Source organism: Clytia hemisphaerica, unplaced genomic scaffold (genome assembly GCF_902728285.1).
Source record: "Clytia hemisphaerica strain Z4C2 unplaced genomic scaffold, Clytia hemisphaerica genome assembly, whole genome shotgun sequence".
NCBI classification, from domain to species: Eukaryota; Metazoa; Cnidaria; class Hydrozoa; order Leptothecata; family Clytiidae; genus Clytia; species Clytia hemisphaerica.
The window spans coordinates 246,706-268,028 of record NW_027103340.1 but is presented as its reverse complement, the minus strand read 5'-3'; the positions used below and the strand labels follow the sequence as shown (position 1 = coordinate 268,028).

The following is a 21,323-nucleotide window of genomic DNA, read 5'->3' as shown; positions in this document are numbered from 1 at the left end:
GCTATGTCGAGCTATGAAGTACTTTCGTTTTCAAAACTTAGAAAACGTAAGTGCTTCGTATCTCTTGATAAAGAAATTTCCAGACCATGGTTCTGACCTTTTTCTTAATCAACATAAAATTTCTGATCGATTGGTATATAATATGCAGGGTTTTAAGCTCAAAAAATATTTTTCTTAGCCTAGCAGAGCCTAAGAGCCCATGTGACGAAAGAAAATTTTGAATCCGCCATTATGGATTTCCAAATTCATGTAGAAAATAAATTTTTCTGAATTTTATTATTTGAACGGCAGGCAAGACCCTCCGAAAATTTCAAGTAAATCAAGTAAGCCAATCAAATGTTACAGCCACGCAAATCTGGAACCAAAAGTAGTAATTTCAAAAAAATCGAAATCGAAAGTGCTTCATATCTCCAGATAACGAAATTTTCAGACCATGATTCTGACCTTTTTCTCAATCAGCACAAAATTTGTGATCGATTGGTATATAATATGTCTATGTTTAAAGTCAAAGAAAAAATTTTTTCAAGCAAGAGGGCTAAAAAGGGTTGAAAATCTAAAATCCGCCATTATGGAAATCTGAGCCTGATCCAAATAACGCCACAAAAGTTTTCTGACTCTTCAAGGACTATACTTTCATGATCAAAAGAAAAAATGACTATACGCCGATGCGCATACGGGACCTAGCTCAGCCCCTAGAGTACAAATAAGATTTCACCAATGAATAAAAGAGCCCATTAAAAATGCACGATATATGAGATTATGAGCATACATACCGATACATACATCGTAACTTTTTTAATCGCAGGGTGAGCTTGGTTACAATAGCATACTTCTCCTGTTTCTTTATACCTCCATGATATAATTTATCAGCATCGCGAGGCAATGACGGATTAGGAAAATACTAAGAAATAATTTTCAACTAAATAACTTGATAAATAGTATTGAATAAAATCCGTAAATATTAGTTAGTGTTCACCATCTTCTAAGGAGAAATAGACAGTGTTGCTATGTCTGATGGGACCAATAAGTTATTATCATGAAAATTTGAACCTTAGGACTATAAGAACCTAGGGACGTAATTTAAAATTATTGTAGCTTAATTTGCCACTTTCATTTTAATATACATTTACGAGATAAATACAAAATGCATGATCGAAAACAGCTCGTTCAATCTCTTTTCGATGCATCCATTTTGAGTAGATTCAATTACCTCTAGTTTAGACGGCCCACTTTTCGCCCTGCCTATTCTAGTTGTGAATTAAGGTAAGCAGAAATTGTGCCTACTCTTACAATTAGAATAGGCAGGGCGAAAGGTGAGCCGTCTAAACTATAGCTTATTTCCCAACGACCAAACCGAGAATACACGGGTCAGAAATTAATTTGCAAATTTTGATCATACGCCACTGTTCCGATGTTAAGTAATATAGCTTTGTTTGAACTAGTTTAGAACCTTTGCTATATACTTTCCATCTTTAAAATAAAGTTCTTTTTTAAATTCGATTTGAACAAGCGTATAAAGAGGAAGCTCTGAAATGTTCTTCAATTTGTATCTCAGTGTGTTCAAACCGTCCGAATACATTCGTTGTGTTGAATTCCTCAGCAACTCCACTCTGAAATACCAAAGACATAGGAAATTTCTATAGAAGACCCATTGAGTTTAAGGCCCAAAGGGCTAGAGAGAAATCTTCAAAAAGTGAAACCTTTGAGTATTTTTAGGGGCCTTAGAATTTCGAGATTACCTTGAGGTATAACCTTTAAATTTTGATCGGTAAGGGTAGAAATATCAATGATTGGGATGATTTGCAATATTTTAGTTCAGCCACCTGTCTGGTTATTATTTTACATTGTTAACCGGTTACTTTTTCGAAGCGGGCTACATGACTTTTTGCGCAATGCAATTGGTTCTTTTCGCATGACGACGGGCCTACATTGTCCAGAGTTGCCCGTCGTTAGGAAAATTCATTGTGACGTCACTTTTTCAAAGGAAAATGAACAATGCGTTGACATCATTTCTCTCATTTTTTATTTATGACGTCAGAAATTATAGTAACTCTCTTTTCGCTTGTTTTTTCTGCTTTATTTCGCTATTTTTCCTGGATAAAGCGCTCAAAATCAATCGAAGCTGAAGGAAACGGTTAACAAATACAATAATGACCGGTTTTTTTCGGGCTGTACTGAAAATATTGCCCTCGGTCAACGTAACAACCTCGCAAGCTCGGTCGTTACTTGACCTCGGGCAATATTTCTCAGTACAGCCCTCACTAACCGGTCATTATTGTATTAGTTTATTATGGCATATATTCTCAACTTCAGTTGAGCTACAATTATTGTCGAAACATATTGAAATTTTAGTGTATTTTGACGTTCTTCAGAATTTAAAGTTCGGGCGAGATTTGGTTTTTTAGCACTCTTCTTAGCACTTTCTTTTCATCGAATATTTCGATTCTGAAGGGGTTTGGTGGCTTCTAGGCTATATTCCAAGCCTTATTGGAGCAAATTTGAGCTTTAAAATCTTAAGATCCTAAGGTCCTAAGTTTTAAGTCTCGTGTTAAAGCTCAGAATTAAAACTCTACTTTTCAAACGTACTTTAACACGCTTTAAAATCATTTGTGCGGTGCGGTTTAAAGCTTCGCAAGGAAATTCCTTTTGTCTCAAATGTTTTGTCCATGATTGTAGAATCACCGAATGTATGTTTTTCAATTGCAAGCGGTGTCAATTGCGGGTGTCTGTCGAAGTAGCGTTTGCACACCGCGTTTTCAATTTAAAAGAAAAGCCTTACACGCTTTTTTTTAATAAGAATACACTTTATTTATCATGATGAAAATGGCCAAAAATAATGCTAAGAATATCACCACTATGGAATTTTGCTACTCAACCTAAGAATGTAATTTTTAGAGCATTTTCAATTATAAAACATCCATGATGAAATGGATTTACACCATTCTTATAAAAAAAAGCGTGTACCTTGTCCCGAATATCCAGTTTACAATCAAGTCTTTCCTAATCTGAGTACCCATCCCCTTGGATTCTGATATTCCGAACGCCTATAACCCTGGATTTACAATGAGATTTCCCTTATTCCCAGTACCCATCAGCCTTGATTTACAATGAGATTTTCCTTATTCCCAGTACCCATCAGCCTTGATTTACAATGAGATTTCCCTTATTCCCAGTACCCATCAACCTTGGATTTAATCAAGGCTTCAAAAAGTTTGAAGAAATGAAGAGAACTAAGTTTCAATAATCGATAAATAGCTCTCACCTGATAGGGTTGGGTTTTGAGCTTCGGAAATGATGGACCTTCACCATTTTATAGCGACCAATTTCTACAGGCGCTCTGTTGAACTTTAACTTGGCATGATGAACTCTTGAAGAAAGATACAAGTTAACAGGTTGGGTTGAGAATAAAGTAATCGAGGCTTTTGAAGCGTTAGGCAGGACTGGGAGCCTAAAATTATGAGATAAGGTGTAGATTTTTTCAATGAAAGAGTATCGATTTTTGCCTCTAACTCGTTTTCTCTAACTCGTACGAGCTTCATGTTTAGTCAAAAAGTTTTTAAGTCAAAAAGTCAAAAAAATGCAAAAATTCAACTTTTTTGAGACTTTGACCGTTTTTTACCATTGTTGGTCAACGATTGATCCAAGAACCCCCAAATTTGATCCTGTATTACTCTATTCTATCCTCTAGCAAACAGGTTTGAAGTTCTACCACTGGACACCTTTTTGTCATTCAGTCAGGTCCACGCAGCGGAGAAAGAAGAGACTCTTAGCTATCCAACGAGCTATGAATGAGCTTCTAACTTCTTCTAGATCCGGAGATATAAGTCTTTAAAGTTTGAACTAGAAATTTTCCTAATAAGCTTAGAAAAAAAAGGAACGTGGCACTTAATTTATCCAATACTATAAGTATTTGATCTGTAGAAAATCCACAAACCTATAGAACAAGTCATCATCCTCGCCACCCCAGCCCCAGTATGCCATAGAATATCCATTGATCTTCTCAAAATCTTCTTTATACCAAGCACCAACACCTCCAAATATGATACCGTATGGTAACCTGAAAATTTTGAAGAGTAAGAAAGATCTACCTGATCGGCCCTTTTTACGACTGCCGCCGTTGGCATTATTTTTTCGTCACTGGCGTAATAAGGCCCAGCATAATAGCGCGCTATATTAGGACCGACGTAAAAAGGTATAAAGTAATTCGACATTTCCGAGTGAGCGTGGAGATAAATGCATTACTACGATCATTGAATTTAAAATCAGTGTTAGTTTAGAACCATAAACCATTCTAGTCCACCTCGCCTAATTTCATGGCTGTAATAGAAAACGTTTAAGCTTTGGCACCTAAACACGAATATCACTATCGCAGCAAACTTACTTGTAATTAAACGTATCTATGGCAACTGACATATGTCTTGGTGACCGTGGGCAGCCATAATAATTATGATCATTTTCAGGCAATAGATCAATATCCGTAAAAATGAAGCAGTCAAATTCTTTATTCATTTTTAACGATTCAACATATCCAATATTTGACAAACCACCACGATTAAATCAGAGATTTGGGAAAAGAGGATAAGAATCGCCGCTGCCGCTCGCTGTTTTCTCATTGTTGATCATTGAATTCGGCGTCGTCTGAAGTCGCTAGGCTAGGGAACAACTTGGCCAAGAAGGTACTGCGAAAAAAATGGCGTTATGTGCAGTATTATAACAGTTCAAGAAAAACTGTCTGAATTTACTCCTTTGGAGGGGTTTCCTACTGATATAAACAACTGAAAAGCAAATAACGATCTTTTGGGGTTTCCACTGACAAAAAAATCTGCTGTTGCATGCTTTATTTTTTGAGAAAAAGATGGCGGAAGCAGGCATGCTAAAATTGGATGTGAAATGGGACCTTTTTATTTTTAGCTAGTTTGCCTTACTGGAAAGTCTTTCAGAGTCAAAATAAAGTGGTTTGGGTTGGCAAAAGGTTTTAGGTGACTAGCCTAGCTTTGGTTTTTATTGGCACCTTCTAGATCTTTTTGGCACATCCTTCAAAATAGCTGAAAAATTGTATTAAAAAGTGTATTTTTTGTTTGTTAAGTTGAATAAAATTAATTTTTTTTGTGTTGCAAACATAATTTTTATGGGTAGCAGTAAGGTTGATTAAATGACAACCTATAGCTTAGTTTTACATGGCAAATCTTCAAACTTTCTTAGCATTTTGATTGAAGATGGGCAGATAGGCAAAATCGACTAAAAATGTTGTTTTTTTTTCCTAGTTTTGGATGAAAAAATAATGTTATCCTAGCAAAACTTGCTTGATGGCAATGGACAATGGATTTTAGATTTGGTAAGTATACTGAATTATCCTTGTTGCCTTTTTAGCTTCTACTGAGGAAAAACATTTTTTTGGGGTTGAAATTTCAAGTTTTTGTATGTAACAGAAAATTGCAATCAAAGTTCTAATATTTTTACTTATGTAATTTATAAAACTATGACTCTGACCAGTTTGGCTCCGACCGGTTAGTAGATTTGCTCCGACCGGTTAGTAGATTTGCTCTGACCGGTTAGTAGATTGGCTCTGACCCGGTTAGTAGATTGGCTCTGACCGGTTAATAGATTGGCTCTGACCGATTAATAGATTGGCTCTGACCAGTTAGTAGATTGGCTCTGACCGGTTAATAGATTGGCTCTGACCGGTTAATAGATTGGCTCTGACCGATTAATAGATTGGCTCTGACCGGTTAATAGATTGGCTCTGACCGATTAATAGATTGGCTCTGACCGATTAATAGATTGGCTCTGACCGGTTTAATAGATTGTCCAGTTATATAAAGGTTTATTTCACCGGTTTTTGTCAATGGTCGGTGGAATTAAGATTTGTTGTTTGTGTTCTGTAGTTGTTCATGATAGCTTGCTGCAAAAATCCTAATTCCCATTTTCATTGTTATATACTTTCAGGTTAGTTACCATCATACTGCCCAGTAACCTAGATCCATGAATTATTTTGTATATCTTCACGTGGTTGGTATACAATGAGAATTGGCTTAAAATCTGTCTGAATTTGTCAAGTACAAGGTTCAATATCTTTGCAAACACCAACAAATTCTGCTAATAAGATGGACGGGTGAAAAGCATAATTTAACTCAAAGGAAACAACAATGGAATCTGATGTCATGGTTTGTTTGCAGTTGGATTGGGGTCTTTTTATCCCTGTTTCACCAGGATTTCTTGCTTGATTACGCAAATAGTCCCAAACAAGACACCAGAATGAGGCTGGACTACAATTACAAGATATGAACCAACCATATATATATTCAAAAATGCTTTTAATAGAAATTCCAGTTTGGACACTGGACTATTTTCATGCATCACATATATAATTATTCATCTTATGAAATACTCTTTTCTTGAGCATTGATGAGCAGTCTGGTTATATTCATACTTTTTTTCTCTAAAATTTTATTTGAAAGGGTAAATTGCTTTTTAACTTAGAACCACACCTCTATTAAAATTAGTGAGCCCCCCCCCCTAAATCCAAGAGTGACCGATTTTTCATACACTGTTTCACATTATATATGTTTATTTTCCAAGGTGCTTTTAGTGAGGAAGGACCAAGTCAAAGTTTTTTTATTGTAATTAATTTTCTTGCAATTATTTAAGTAACTTTTTGGAAGCAATAAGACAAATAAAACTGACATAACAAGAATCAAATTAGTCCAGAAATTTTTAACCAGTTTATTATTATTATTTTTGCTATTGTTTTGTATTATATTGCTATTATTTTTCGCTTTGTTGTGTAAACTTCAAAAAGTTCTTACAAAAAAATTCATGATATTTTTGATTTCTTGTCATTGATATCATGAATTGCCATTGTTTTAGTCCTGTTTTTTTCTTTCCCTTCTCCTTCATTGTTTTAATATTCAACCAAGCTAGCTCTTTTTATATGGTTGTCAAAACACTTTAGCCCGAGAAGTAATGAAAACTATATTAGTTTTACCAGCTTCGTTTTGTGTTTGAATGCAATAAATTTTAAATTCTTTAATAGTAATTATTTCTATTTCTACAATATAATCTGTGACATTGGTTCGAGCATTCCTTGAGGAAAGTATTTTGGCTAAAACTGAAACTTTTTGGCTCGACTTATACTGTATCCGCCCTGTCCAAAATGAAAAGTGCTTATAAAAAATACCAAAATCCCCGATAGTAGAAATATTTTTATTTCACTTTCGATATCAACCACGGCTACCATTTTTTGTTTGTACTTCTAGTCTTGTACACATAGAATAATCAAGCGCTCCGATTGGCTCAGAACTAAAACAATCGATCGGGCGCAGATATTTCAATAGAACAAAAGGTTCCCTAGCCTATATTTCTATAGCTGAATAGCGCAATTCTTATCCTCTTTTCCCAAATCTCTGATTAAATGTGTCAATCCCAAGCTTAAAAGATACAAATAACAAATTTAGAATTTTTAAAAGATAACGTCTATTCCACTTTGCAGCTTTTTCGAATATTTGGACGTCCAAGAGCAGCCAACGGCTAGAAATTACAAATTATTTATGCTCCCGGACATCACTTTAAAGGCCGGTCTCCACTTTCGGGCGCTTCGATCGCACTTTTTGACTTCAATCCTTTTTGCTTGGAAAAAAGATTACGTCATAAAATGAAGCATGCGCTCGAAAAAAAAGTTGAGCACATTTTAACTTTTTTCAACCGCTACGTCAGATCACGCCAATGGAGTTGCTTCGTTTTTCTTTTGACCAATAGCGTGGAAGCTTTGCTCAAAAAAGTGCAATCGAAGTGCGCGCAAGCGGAGATCGGCTTTAAACTTTCGAAACTTCTGCAGTAGCGAAAAAATATAGAATACACCGTTTAGGAGTCTCCTTATCTCTTCCGTGTTCCACCGTAAAAACGGTAGGTAAAAATGCGCACTTTAGTAATGTGGAAGGTTAGAGGAATGTAAACATTGTCAATTCTCTTCTTTAAAGAGAATGATTTAGATATTTGAACATGATATTAATGATAATTTTATGGATCTCTCCTGAAAATTTCACAAAAATTCATCAAGAGGAAAAGAAGTTATGATTAAAAGGAGTTCTTCACCTACCATTTCTCTGTTAGGTTTCCTTACGAGAACCGGAATTTTACCTACCGTTTTTTAACGGGAAAGAGTGGTCGTTAAAATCAAAACAATGGAAAATTGTTTGGATGCGTGTGCAGTGGACACTACTAAACGGTGTATTTGCGTCAAAAATCCCAGTTTTTGGTAAAGTGCTCGCTACACAAATGTTTGCAGCACCGTAGAAAGCATTTTAATAATGGGGGAGGGGCTGAAGTTTAATGACATAACGTGAGGACCAACCATGGTTTGGCTTTGAAAAATTAGGAAGCATTTCTCAGAATATTGCTGGAGAAGGCACCCAAAACAAATAAATGTACGAGAATTCAAGTGGAAAATGCAAAAAATGAATATTATTTGAAAACCAAAAAGAAATTTTTTAAAACCCAATATAGATTATTACCCTCTAGTTCCCTCGGTGGCTACAATACTATCTGTTTGTGTAATATTCGATTTCACTTTGTAAAAAATAAAGTGAGAAATGTCTGAACAATAAAACAAACAGAACCTTCATATACCTGCTCAACAACAAAGATCTGATAAAGCAACTCTTGACGATGTAAGAAAGGATGCATGTGCCGCAAAAATATTTTCAGCTGTTCTGTTCGATTACGGAAGGGCACTATAATAGCAACCTGAAAATACAGAATTATACGATAAATTAGGATTCAGGGGGTGGAGTAAATATTAATGACGACTGGAGGGGACCCGTATAATAATCCATAGAGAAAATATGGTATATTTTCATCTTCATGTTATTTTATTTTTTCATTTTTTCATTTTAATTTTTGACCTGGTAGACTGATAAAATTATGATGGCTAGTAAAATTGACCTTCAATCTTTATCATTATCTAGATGGATTTTTTGATCATCCGAATGTAGGGATATTTGGTACATCTACTCATCTACTGATGTCGTACCTAGGGCAATGCTATTTGATTTTACTCATGGACAAAGTTTGTGTTATCATCAGAATTATAAAACAAACTAAAAGCTTAGAAACGAGTCACATTATCTTAAAGCTATGGGAATGCATTGTAAAATTTTACTCCAAAAATTTAATTTTTGAAATTATATTTTTAAGTGGTGTAATTTATTTCTGGAATGTGGATTTTTTACTTTGAGTTTTTGTGTTTAATGAAATCTAATTGGTCAGCCCCGGTGACCCTTCAAATCGGTTCCGCGATTTTTTTTCCATCCGCAGCGCATTTGGACTTATTTTTTAAAACCGATTTCGGATTATTTTCGGAAAACAAGTTATCGAGTTTTTTATGATTGGTTTTGAGGCTTTCTTGTCTGGAGAGAGTTTTTGTGTGTAAGAAAGCAGAGAAATGAATGTCAAATTGTGGCGTAACATTAACAGAAACTTGGAATCATCATAACTTTTGATTGAGTTATCGAAACTGGACGGAATTTTCGACGCAGCTTCCTCAATATAAAATGCACTCATTCGCATTATACTAGGGGCCTATTTAGTTCAACACGTCATTTAAATCAATCTGACAAATGTGACGAAAGCTGCAGTGAACAGTGAACATCTAAAGCGACCGCCTCGGATATACTTTCTCAGAGAATAACGAACAGGTTTAAGACATTCTAACGAACAGATTTAGGTGAAATTTCCCGGGGGGTTTACTTAGGCAAAATGGATGCAAACCATAAGGGTACCTTTTTTCAGGCCTCAAAAGTCTCTCAGAGGGGTACAAATTCATAAGTTAGTCTCTAAAAGGGTCCCAAAATCACGAAAATCGAACATTTTTCTCCAAAAAGGACACGATTTCCAGAAGTTTTGACCAAAATTTGGTGAAAATCAAACCGAAATTTGGAAAAAATCTACCAAAATTTTAGGAAAGTCTCTCAAAGCGTCCCAAAATCATCAAAATTTTGTCTCTCAAAGGGTCGACTTTCGGCTCGGACACCCGTCACCTCGTAAACCTAGTACCCCCCTCCAAAGGTGAAATTCCAACATCTATCCCATGTCCACATTTTTTCGTCTGATGTTTCAGCCAAAATGAGCTTTTCAACCTCTTTGACTTTAACAACGAATTAGGTTTCTTGATTGTACTTCCTTCTAATCGTTTTAAGCTTATTGGGCTGACCTTCCAGCGCAGCTGGTTTATTTAATCATGGAGGTATAAAGAAACAGGAGAAGTATGCTATTGTAACCATGGTCGCCCTACGATTAAAAAAATTACGAGGTATGCATGCTCATAATCTCATATATCGTGCATTTTCAATGAGCTCTTTTGTTGATGGGTGAAATCTTATTGGCTAACTTAAATGTTGGAAATAAGATGAGACGAGATTCATTGTTTCTGACATTGGTGTAAGAAAATATTTGGACTAAAAAAGGGCCTGTAAACTTTGCAATCCTTCATCAAATGACAAGATTTTTCGATCAACATTTTCTTCAAGGTGAACCCTGTTGCTTAATACTTTCCTCCAAAATTCTCCAGCGACTTTTTGTCTACAAATTGGGTCTGAAATTGTGTGTGCTTATAAAGAACTTTTTATTTTCTGGCTAGAGAAAATATCTTTTCAAAACAAAATTTAATGGATGCCAAAATTGAACGCAAACTTATTTCGTGGAGCTAAATTTTATTTTATTCTCGTATATTAGAAGGCTAGAAATCTTCGATGCTGATAGTAAGAATGTTCAGAACAGACTTGAGTTCTACTAAAAAGTCGTATTTCGTCGGGCGAGCCTAGTATTTCTTTTGATTTATTACATAAAAGAAATCAAAAGACTTTAACGACCAATTACCGACAAATTCATCTCCTGTCTTTCTTTATACCTCTATGATTTAATATAATTTAGACTTACACTTTTGGATATCAGAATCCAAAAATAATATAGCCTGAATCTAAATATTCATTGTAATAAAGTGGGAATAATGAAATCACCATTCCCGCACGACCGAATTAAGCTCTGAAAGATGCTTCATATATTTTACCTTCATTTCAATATTTCAATACCTTCATTTTAAGTAAACGATGTTATCGTCCGTTACAATTATAGTAAAGGCGGGAAAATATGGCGGTATGATGGCGTTATGGTAGTATACTGAAAAAATAATCGGCGGTAGAGTTTCGAAGAAGACTGGCAACTCTACCGACTGTAAACTCCTTTCGGCAAAAAAACCTGTTTGCGAATTTTCTTCGGCTTTGGGCTTTTTTCTTAGATAGTGATTCGTCTTAGACTTTAGCATAGTCTACATTTTAAGTAAAGCCTTAAAAATAAAATAAGATAACTTTGATGAGCCTTTTTGACGTCCAGTGTCTCCACACCTAAGATATTTTACCTTCCGCCTAGGTTTGCATGTTGTAGGTGACCATTTTCCTCCTTTCTCGACATTTCCTCCAAGATCTGTAGTGAAGTATTTTTCAAGAACTTCCATGTTGGGGACAGTTTGATCGACGTAAACTGATCCGGCTGAAACATGAATACACACTTTTTGTAAGAATGAAAAGAAATGTATAAATCCATAGATTATTATAAAATGACGAAGAAAGCGTTGATTTCTCAATAGTCAAAAAAGGAGACCCGGAATTCCCGGGTTATTTTTTCTGAGTTGAAAAAACTGAGTAACGAAAAAACCGAGTTATCCCGAGTTATGACGTCATTTTTGGAATTTAGTGACGTCATTTTACATTTCATAACTCGGTTTATTTTGCTTCCTTCAAAGTCAATAGACGTGAAACCCGTCTATTGACTTTGCTTCCTTTAACTTTCCGACTTATTTTTTATTTTTTAACTCGGGAATTTTTGCTTCCTTTAACTTTCCGACTTATTTTTCCTTTTTTAACTTGGGAACTTTTGCTTCCTTTAACTTTCCGAGTTATTTTTCATTTTTTAAATTGGGAACTTTTGCTTCCTTTAACTTTCCGAGTTATTTTTCATTTTTTAACTTGGGAATTTTTGCTTCCTTTACTTTCCAAGTTATTTCTAAATGTTTTTAACTCCATTTTTTTGTTCTTATTTTTTTTTTGCTTTGGGTTTATTTTTGAGTTATGAGACTCTTTGAATTTTTTGGGAATGTAAATAGAAATCTAAACAAACACAAAGGAAACTAATTTAATAAAGAGATCTATGGAATCTTTTTAGGGGAGTACAAATTTCCTAGAGGGGGTACAAATTTCCTAGGAAATTTTACTTGTTCATTTGCTAAAATTTCTTTTTTGTTGTTGAAATTGATATCAGTTTAAAAAAATTCTGTCTTTAAATTACCCCCCCCCCCTTTATTCCATCACCCGCTTATTAGAATTTAGATAATTTTCCTATCCCCCCCCCGTCTATTCGGGAGACAAGAGTAATGAGAAACACCTCCAGAAAACACTTGGTTTCAAAACATACTATTTGAAATATTTTTTGATGATGTATTGTGTTTATTGAAAATAAATGATCTGATTTTTCTTAACTCTTTGTTCCCTATCCCTTGACCAAAAACGTTCGTGCCTTGCCTTTAAATGAGCCTCTCACTTCTGTCTTCAACCTCCCTCCTCCCAATTTCGATTTCAGTCTCCCGCCTCCCGCCTCCCGACTCCCGGTTCAGCATCCCACCTCCCGGTTCCTACTTTTCCTGTATGCCCAATTCAAATGTTTTCAATTTTCTCACACACAAAATTCGAATGTTGTTTTTTTATGACATTCGATTGAGTGTAGTCTGTACACAAACCCGATATCTACGGCTAATTTCAAAATTCATTGCCGTTGAGCTACGCTACGATAATCGTGAGATACACTCTGGTACAGAGTAGATCGAGTGTCGTGGTCAGAAATTTGAATTCTAAAACGGGGGTAAAATAAGCACAAAAAATGTCAACTTTTCCAATTTGTTATAAGGAGAAATACATCTCAAAATCTCTCTCTTTAACATAAATCTAATCCTTGAAAGATTAAAATACTAAATGTGAGATTATGTTGACTCTTACGTACTTTAATCGTTTAATTCTCTAACAAGTTAAAGGGATAAAAAATTTTCGAGTTAAAAAATTAAAAATAGCTCGGAAAATTAAAGGAAGCAAAATAAACAGAGTAATGAAATGTAAAATGACGTCACTAAATTCCAAAAATGACGTCATAACTTTGGATAACTCGGTTTTTTCGTAAATCGGTTTTTTTTTACTCGGAAAAAATAACTTGGGATCTCTGGGTCTCGTCAATAAAGTAGGCATCTGGAACATGTTAAGATATTAAGATTTGAAAATACCGAAATACTAAAAATTAATTCTACTGGTTCGTAAGCAAAAAAAATTGAGCAATCGAGTCTTTAAGCGTGGTTTCCACCAGTGCAATATATCACTCCTCCATCGCACTGTAAGATGGCAATTTCGCAATTGCGATAGAAAATACAGCGATAGATAGGGCTATGATTACCACCGGTGAAAATATCTTTCGTTGAGGATTAGTTTGTGTCCGTCACGCTCTATGATAGGTGCTATCAGACATTTGCTCGTACAATATGGAAATATTTCACTCGTTCCAGATTTTCGTATATTTTCCGAGCCTTGTACGGAAAAATCTCAGAACTCGTAAAATATTTCTCATATTGTACTTGTAACTGTCCAATAACTATTACATATCTCTATTGCAGTATTTTCCACTGCCATCGCACAGTGCGATAGTTGGTTGAAGCCCATAGATATCTTATACTTATATAAAACACTACGATCATGGACAAAACATTTGAGACAAGGGGATATCCCTGAGAAATTTTAAACACCACAAAAGATTCTCTCTTTAAAACTAATTTTCTCGAAATCTAAAAATTTCAAAATAACTATTCGTTTTTCATTGGAAAGAAGAAAGATAAACTTGAATTTTGATGGGACATTTATTAATTTGATTCATTAGATCAAAAGTTATGCTCAATTGAATAAAAAAGTTACCTTCAGAAAGTGCTCAAAAACGTTAAAAATCGACTTATCAAATTTTTATTTTAAAACTGGCAATCGCAATAGGCTTTACATGATTAAGAGTATTTTTCAGTAATTAAACACATTAATTTTTGTTAAATTAAACAGAAGCATAATTACATGATACATCAGTATTTTCGTTTCAGTCATTAAAAATGATAATTAGCTGTCTAAATGACCTTTTGTTATATAATGGAAGGCTGCATTTCAATTAAAGGAAGAAAACTCGTAGAAAAAGGCCAAAAAATCTGGTAAAATTCATAAAATTACATCAAATATGGGTTTCGAGGTAGATCCAGCCTTACATAGACTTCCAGTCTAATATCAGCACCGAATTACATTGGCAAGTTTGGGTATTTTGACGTTTTTCAGAATTTAAAGGTCGAAGCAAGAATTGCAGTTTCAATATTTCCACTTTGCTTCATCGGATTTTTTGATTTGGGAGGGGTTAAGTGGCTTCCAGGATATATTCTCAGCCTTATAGGAACAGTTTTGAGCTTTTGAGTCTTAAGTCTCAAGTTAAAACTCAGAGTCAAAACTCTTGTTCCGAACCGTACTTCAAAGCACTTAAAAATTACTTGTGGTTTTAAACGACATCCACCGAAGAGAGACGTTCCAGCTGGATATGGCGGTCTGTTCTTAGCGAACTAAAGAAAAAAGTTTGCTGGAAAATTATGATCTGTTTTACTGTAGATTGGGACCAGCTGGAAAATTATGATATGTTCTTATGAAAAAATAGTTTGATATCCAAAAAATAAGGTGTCTAAGAATTTCCTATCTGTTCTGAGAGAATTTTGAAAAAGTTGAAAAGTCTTTGAGATCTGTTCTTTTCCTTCTGAATGTAATTGCCTGGAGTGGCAGCTGAAATTCTCCATCTGTTTAGAACATCTGGAAATTGTCGATCTGTTCGCACAGATATTTAAACTGTTTGCTGGAAATTAAGTTTCTGTTCTTAAAAGTCCTTCAGTCGAGCTGGAATTTAGCGATCTGTTATTTTAAGATTTTGTCAGTTCCCTGTCAGCCCTAGTAAATAAGAACAGTTAACTCACTGAAAATCAATTGCCTGGTAATTTCGTACTTGTTCCGAAAGTTTTTTTACCTCCTAGCTGGAAAAATATAACTGTTCTGAAGTAAAAATTTCTTACCTGGAAAACAAGGAACTGTTCTTAATTTCGGGGAAAATCCTTCCAGCTGGCAAATCAGAACAAATATTTGCAAATCTTAGGTCGGTGGATGCTTCTGTTTTAAAGTTTTGAGAGAATTCCCCTTTTTGGCCAAATATTTCGGCGCCGATTGTAGAAACAAAAATCTGAGGAACATTTTGGTAAAAGTAAATTAAATTGATTTTGATGAAGATTTTAATCCCTTTCGACCTTCAGTTCCAAAATTTATGTGTTTAGTTACTGAAAAATGCTCTTAATCATGTAAAGGCTACTGCCGATTGCCAAACTTACAATCAAAATTTGATAGGCCAATTTTTATGGCGCGCCAAAGCGGAAATAAATACTATCTTTTTAAAACAATACTATCTTCGTTTAAAACATACTATCTTTTTTTAAAAACATACTATCTTCGTTTAAAACATACTATCTTTTTTAAAACATACTATTTTCGATTAAAAACATACTATCTTTTTTAAAACGTACTATTTTTTGCTTAAAAAATACTATTTTCATTTAAAACATAGTATCTTTAAAAAATAATACTATTTTTACTATCTTTCATACTATCTTTTTAAAACAATACTATCTTTGTTGTAAACATACTATCTTCGTTTAAAAAACTATCTTTTAAAAAAATACTATCTTTTTAAAAAATACTATCTTTTTTCGAATATAGGTTGCCTCGATTATTCAAATTTGTGTAATTTTCATTTTGAGGGGCGTGTAATGGGCGTTGGTTTTTCGTGTTTATTTTATATGGCCTCATCCGCCCACATGCAGGACCAACATAACAAGATGGCTTCCGGCTCCCTACAAGATCTGACCTGACTGACAGTAAAATGGCTACTCGTGGCAGACCATTGAAAGATATCAACGAAGACCAAGTCCTTGCACTAAAAACAATAGGGCTCAAATGGAAGGAAATTCCTGATCTTATTGGAGTCTCGGATAGGACACTTAGAACGCGAAGAAAGGAATTTACTCAAGAAATTTTAACATATGATGTAATTAAGAGTCTGCTAAATTGCGTGGGTTGCGTGGGTGCGTGGGTCAATATTTTTGCGTGGGTTAATATTTTTGCGTGGGTCATTTTTTTGCGTGGGTGCGTGGGTCAAAATATTTTTTGCGTGGGTCAAATTTTTTGCGTGGGTCAATTTTTTTTGCGTGGGTCAAATTTTTTTTTTGCGTGGGTCATATTTTTTGCGTGAATCAAATTTTTTTGCGTGGGTCATATTTTTTGCGTGGGTCATAATTTTTTGCGTGGATCATTATTTTTTGCGTGGGTAATATTTTTTGCGTGGGTCATAAATTTTTGAGTGAGTCACTATTTTTTGGTGATTTTTTAGCTAACTCGATTTTTTTACCAAATTAAAACTTTCGAGTTAGCTAAGACGTTTTTTTTGTCAAATTTAAATTTTCAAGTTATCTTATACACAAATGTGTTGTGTATATATCTACTATAAACTAAACAAAGGCATACAATTTGTATGTAGTAACACCTTGTGGTTTATTTTACATAGCTGCACTTACTTACTATAACATTATACAGAATCAACACACACCCGTCTAATTTTTGTAGACACACTTCAGGATCACACTTTTGAATTTTAGCATGCTATATTTCAGAATTCCAGTGTCATGGAAATAAACACTATAACTTTAAGCAAAAAATGAGATATGACCGCTTCTTTTCTTTCTATGGAATTTTTTTCTCCCTTTTTTTTTTCTTTGAAATCAGGACATCTTAGAGGACTCTCCGAACTCTGGAGAACGGATGATCACAGGTGCTTTATTCTCAAAAAGCATCAAAGTCAAACGGCAGCGTGTGAGAGAGTCACTTGATAGAGTAAAAAATCCAAACAGACAATCATTGAGTAGAAGAATTACAAGAAGAGTCTATAATGTTGCTTCTCCAAATGCCTTATGGTATGTGATATAGTCCAGGATGATCCCAGTTCTTAGCCATTCTCATGGAAAATAATATGGCATAGTTGCCAAGTTTCACATAGTGCTATACACACACTAAACTTCAGTAGGTAGAGAGGGAGGGGGAGGTTCCACCATGCGCGGGTCATGCATGCAAACTTTAAAATGAGCGAGGCAAGACGTGCCAACCTCGTTTCCAGACTGTTTTCGAAAAGATAGTATGTTTTAAAAAAGATAGTATCGTTTTAAAATAGATAGTATTGTTTAAAAAAAGATAGTATCATTACAAAAGATAGTATGTTTTTAAACAAAGATAGTATGTTTTAAACGAGAATAGTATTTTTTCAAACGGAAATAGTATTTTTTCAACGAAAATAGTATTTTTTGAACAAAAATAGTATGTTTTAATCGAAAATAGTATTTTTTAAAAAAGATAGTATGTTTTAAACGAAGATAGTATTGTTTTAAAGAGATAGTATTTATTTCCGCTTTGGCGCGCCATAAATTTTTAACGTTTTCGAGCACTTTCTGAAAGTAACTTTTTTATTCAAAAAAAACTGATAGGCGCCAAGCGACAAGGCGGGAGATGGGCTTGTTCGATCAAATTGCCGGCACCAAACTTTGGTCTTATCAAAGATGGTTTTAAAAATTATACTAGGGAAAGAGTAGCTCCATCTAGTGTTTTATATAAGATATCTGCGCGTTGATGCCACGTTTTAAGAAACGGTTTAAATTCAAGCATTTCAATTCAACTGGATGGCAATTTGTAATGTAAAAATCTCACCTAAGTTTAAACCTGTTTCTGAGCAATTTGGTAGCCTGTTGTCAACTGGTTTTTCTGTTGTTGATGAATCTTTCACAGATTTCGAAAATTGAAAGTTGAGGATGTGGATTTTGTGTTCTTTTAGAACATTTTCTGTAGTCCACTTCCTTCATAGTTGAGCTGATCTCGACAATAGTAGAAAAGCCTTTTAAAACTATGACAGCCGCCACCATCCCTAACACAAAGCAAAGCAGCACACAGAAATTCCTCTTCATTTTTTTATTATTTGGCTTGTTGATATTTATATAACAGGTCTAAATTCATCGAGAAATTTCCCTGTCAATTTGTGGTTAATTTTTGGTGTAAATTTTCATAACAAGAATTTGGGAAGAATTTATTTCATCAAATGTAACTTTTTTCATTTATCAATTTTTTGTTTCGTTCAGCGTCAACGCTCATTATAAAACTAATTTTCATTCCTTAAATGAAATGAAATATAGTCTGTACAAGCCATGTGACCTAATCTTTGCTGGATAGATCCTATGCAGCCTGCGTGCGAGTCTGTCATTATGAACTTCGATGCGGTGGAACACGTTTGTAAGTTTACAGATGGGGTATTTCTGAGCTACTGCTAAGCCACTATGTGAACGAAAATGTAATTTTGAAAAATAATACTTTGAATTTTTTGATACCTTAACCGGAAAAAAATATCGGGGAAAGTGACGAAAATTTTGAGGGGGTGACAAAATTTTTCCCCGACGAAATGTATACCCGAAATTTTATCACCCGACCAAAACTACCCTGAGGTTAAGTTTTCAAAGAATATATTAACCTCTGAAGACCAATAATAGAAATTTTATCGCGCATGTGTCAATCTAATCACTGTAGAAAGAATCAAAGATGAAGAGACTTTCACTGACTTTTTTTAAAAAGCATTGATGATATTTTTTAGTTGTGTTTTCAACGACGGGAATAAAAATATCAACATTGAACTTCATCCAAGATCTTGGATGGTCGTCATGGTTACTTTTGTCTTCGTTGATTGCGCGCTGAATAGAATCTCGATTCGTCGGCACAGCGTCAATATATGATTTCGACCTGTGCTTTTCACGGTAGACCAAAACCTTTACCAGATTTTTTTATCCCCGACTAAAATTTTTACTCGATTTTTTTCCCCCAACCAAAATTCAAATCTAAATTTCTTACTTTATTAACCGAAATTAGTGCTTTAAACGTCCACTTACAAGATCTATTTTCGAGCTAGTGAAGGAAATCATTTCATTTGAACAATTTAGTCGAGTGGAAGTGACTAAATTGTAAATTTGGTCGGGGTAAAGTGACGAATTTGAAATTTTGGTCGTGGAAAAGTGACAAAAATGCCTCTAAGTAACGAAATTTTTCCCCGACGAAATTTCCCCCCAACTAAGTAAAACCCCGACATTTTTTCCCTGATAAGGTACAACAATATTCTGAATTTGCCTTTATACCGAGTCCCAGCTATTCAAACTATAACTCCCGACCACTAACATGATAACAGCTGTTCATAGCTTTCTTACGCGCACGGTAAACATTGCTTTTCCACGAAAATGCGAACGCTTGGTCCAGGCAAAAAAAATAATAACTGTCATACGCCAAATCCTTTTTTGCATAAAATCTCAAAAATTGCTCCCTCGCCAAGATAAGTTTTCGCCACGATTAGTACTTGTCTTTGGCATAAACACCCTTGCATTTTTTGCACACTACTGATGCTATTATTGTTTTAGATATAGCAGGAGGTAACTCTTCCTTATGTTCGTCTTTCGGTTAATTAAAATGTTTTTTCATATCCAATTATACCATTATAATGCAATGCGAAATCAGTATTTATCTTATGGCACCTAAATGTAAATGCATAGTTTAAATCGTAGACCTTCTATAGTTATACTTCCTATATATTCTCTATGAGAAGCTTTTTTCGCTAGAGGATGAACAAAAGGCTACCAAATACAGAAATTTTAATCCGATATGCTAAAGCTCTGAAGGAATCTGGCACCTAAATGCATTGTTTGAATCGCAGACCTCTATTGTTAAACTTCCTATATATTCTTTATAAGACACTTTTTTTTGCTAGAGGATGAGCTAAAGAAAGGATATGCTAAAGCTCTGAATGTAGGAAGAATTTTCAACATTTGGAAGGTTTAGATTACGGAAATTTGCAAAAACGCGTCAAGGGTTTTTTAAGCGGGAGGTCTGGTAACCCAGCCCTCGTTTTCGGGGATTAGTGGGTCCAACCGAATTATCTTTACCTTTACGCGCAAGGGTACTTGTACGACTGGGGATGCGGCACATCAAAGGCCGACTATCGTTCCTCTCCGATGTGAAATTGGCCCGCTCCCTTAGAGCTTTATCGTAACTTAAAGAAACAGAAAGAGTAAATAAATGTAGATAGTCTTTCTTTATTTTCATAGGCTGGAGTCTAATACGTAATACAGTGATCTGGGTGCTATATGATAATACGCTAATTGTTACGGGATAATATCGGTTTGAATAAACTGCACTGTCACTTCAGTTTTTTGCTTGTTTTCTTATGCTGAATCAGTCGTCTAGCATGTTGGACTACATTTCCACAACACAACATAAATGATTCTTTATTTTCAATGTTACAAAAGCCAACCGAAAATCTCAGTTCCCCTTGTGTGTTCGAGTCATGGTGGAGACACAGCTGAGCTGTATGGAAGCAAGAATTAAATACTCCGCAAAGTTTGAAATAAAATTGCGAAGATGATTTCGTTTAAATAGAAAACTTTATATACATCAGTATATATATTTTTCCAAAATATAAATCAAATTATCCTAAAAAACATAAAACAGTATTTTGCTCGTTTAATCATACAATAACCTGATTCTCATAATGTTTTCTTTAAGGGCATGAGAAAAGTCTTAAAATTCGCCAACCAGGCGTATCTTTAAAAAAATTCATTACGTTAAATATTTCAATAACACATTTCATAATCTAAAGAAACGATCAATTTTCTCATGGCCAGACCATCGTCAGTACGCATGTACGCATTGAGTAACAAAAAGGAAAAGGAAGTTCGTTTGTGTTTTTTCGCATCTCTTCTGGTGTTACGGCACGGTGGACTAAGTAAACATGATCTGAATCTAGACTGGAGTCGTTTATAATGCGTGTAATACTAATAATACCAATACTAATAATAATAATGATACGGGATTTAGTTTGTATAAACGACTGGAAGAATCCGGTGTTCCAGCCTTATAGATACAGGGGCTAGCTACGCAGAAACTTGCGTAGCGAGAAAACAATTTATCAAGCAACAAAAAACTCTCAAAACGAAATCAACTCAAATGAAAAACTTTCAATACACAAATCCACACATATTTTTTTTCTCAAGAATTATTTTGAGCAGGAAAAAGTTATAATTGCAATATTGACACTTTTCTTTTGTT

General features: G+C 34.6%; 1 protein-coding gene and 1 long non-coding RNA gene across 2 annotated transcripts; one reads left to right on the top strand and one right to left on the bottom strand.

The window, feature by feature from the left end:
* Positions 1-727: 727 nt before the first annotated feature.
* LOC136818251 (beta-1,4-N-acetylgalactosaminyltransferase bre-4-like) lies at positions 728-11,090 on the bottom strand. The gene is made up of 7 exons (XM_067074630.1): positions 11,085-11,090; positions 8,626-8,742; positions 7,413-7,427; positions 4,382-4,557; positions 3,935-4,057; positions 3,263-3,367; positions 728-1,610 (listed from the first exon to the last, which is right to left on the bottom strand). The coding sequence occupies exons 1-7, from the start codon at positions 11,088-11,090 to the stop codon at positions 1,439-1,441; spliced, it is 714 nt and encodes a 237-aa protein (XP_066930731.1). The 3' UTR covers positions 728-1,438.
* On the top strand, positions 5,064-7,022 carry LOC136818376 (uncharacterized). The gene is made up of 2 exons (XR_010848228.1): positions 5,064-5,335; positions 5,947-7,022. It is a non-coding gene; the product is annotated as an uncharacterized lncRNA (long non-coding RNA).
* Positions 11,091-21,323: the final 10,233 nt, after the last annotated feature.

What these genes read in the sequence shown, in the direction of transcription:
- LOC136818251 (XM_067074630.1), bottom strand. An exon ending in ATAGATACGTTTAATTACAA is followed by an intron (nt 4,058 to 4,381) that starts GTAAGTTTGCTG and finishes CAAAATTTTCAG; the next exon opens with GTTACCATACGGTATCATAT. An exon ending in TCAAAACCCAACCCTATCAG is followed by an intron (nt 1,611 to 3,262) that starts GTGAGAGCTATT and finishes TTGGTATTTCAG; the next exon opens with AGTGGAGTTGCTGAGGAATT.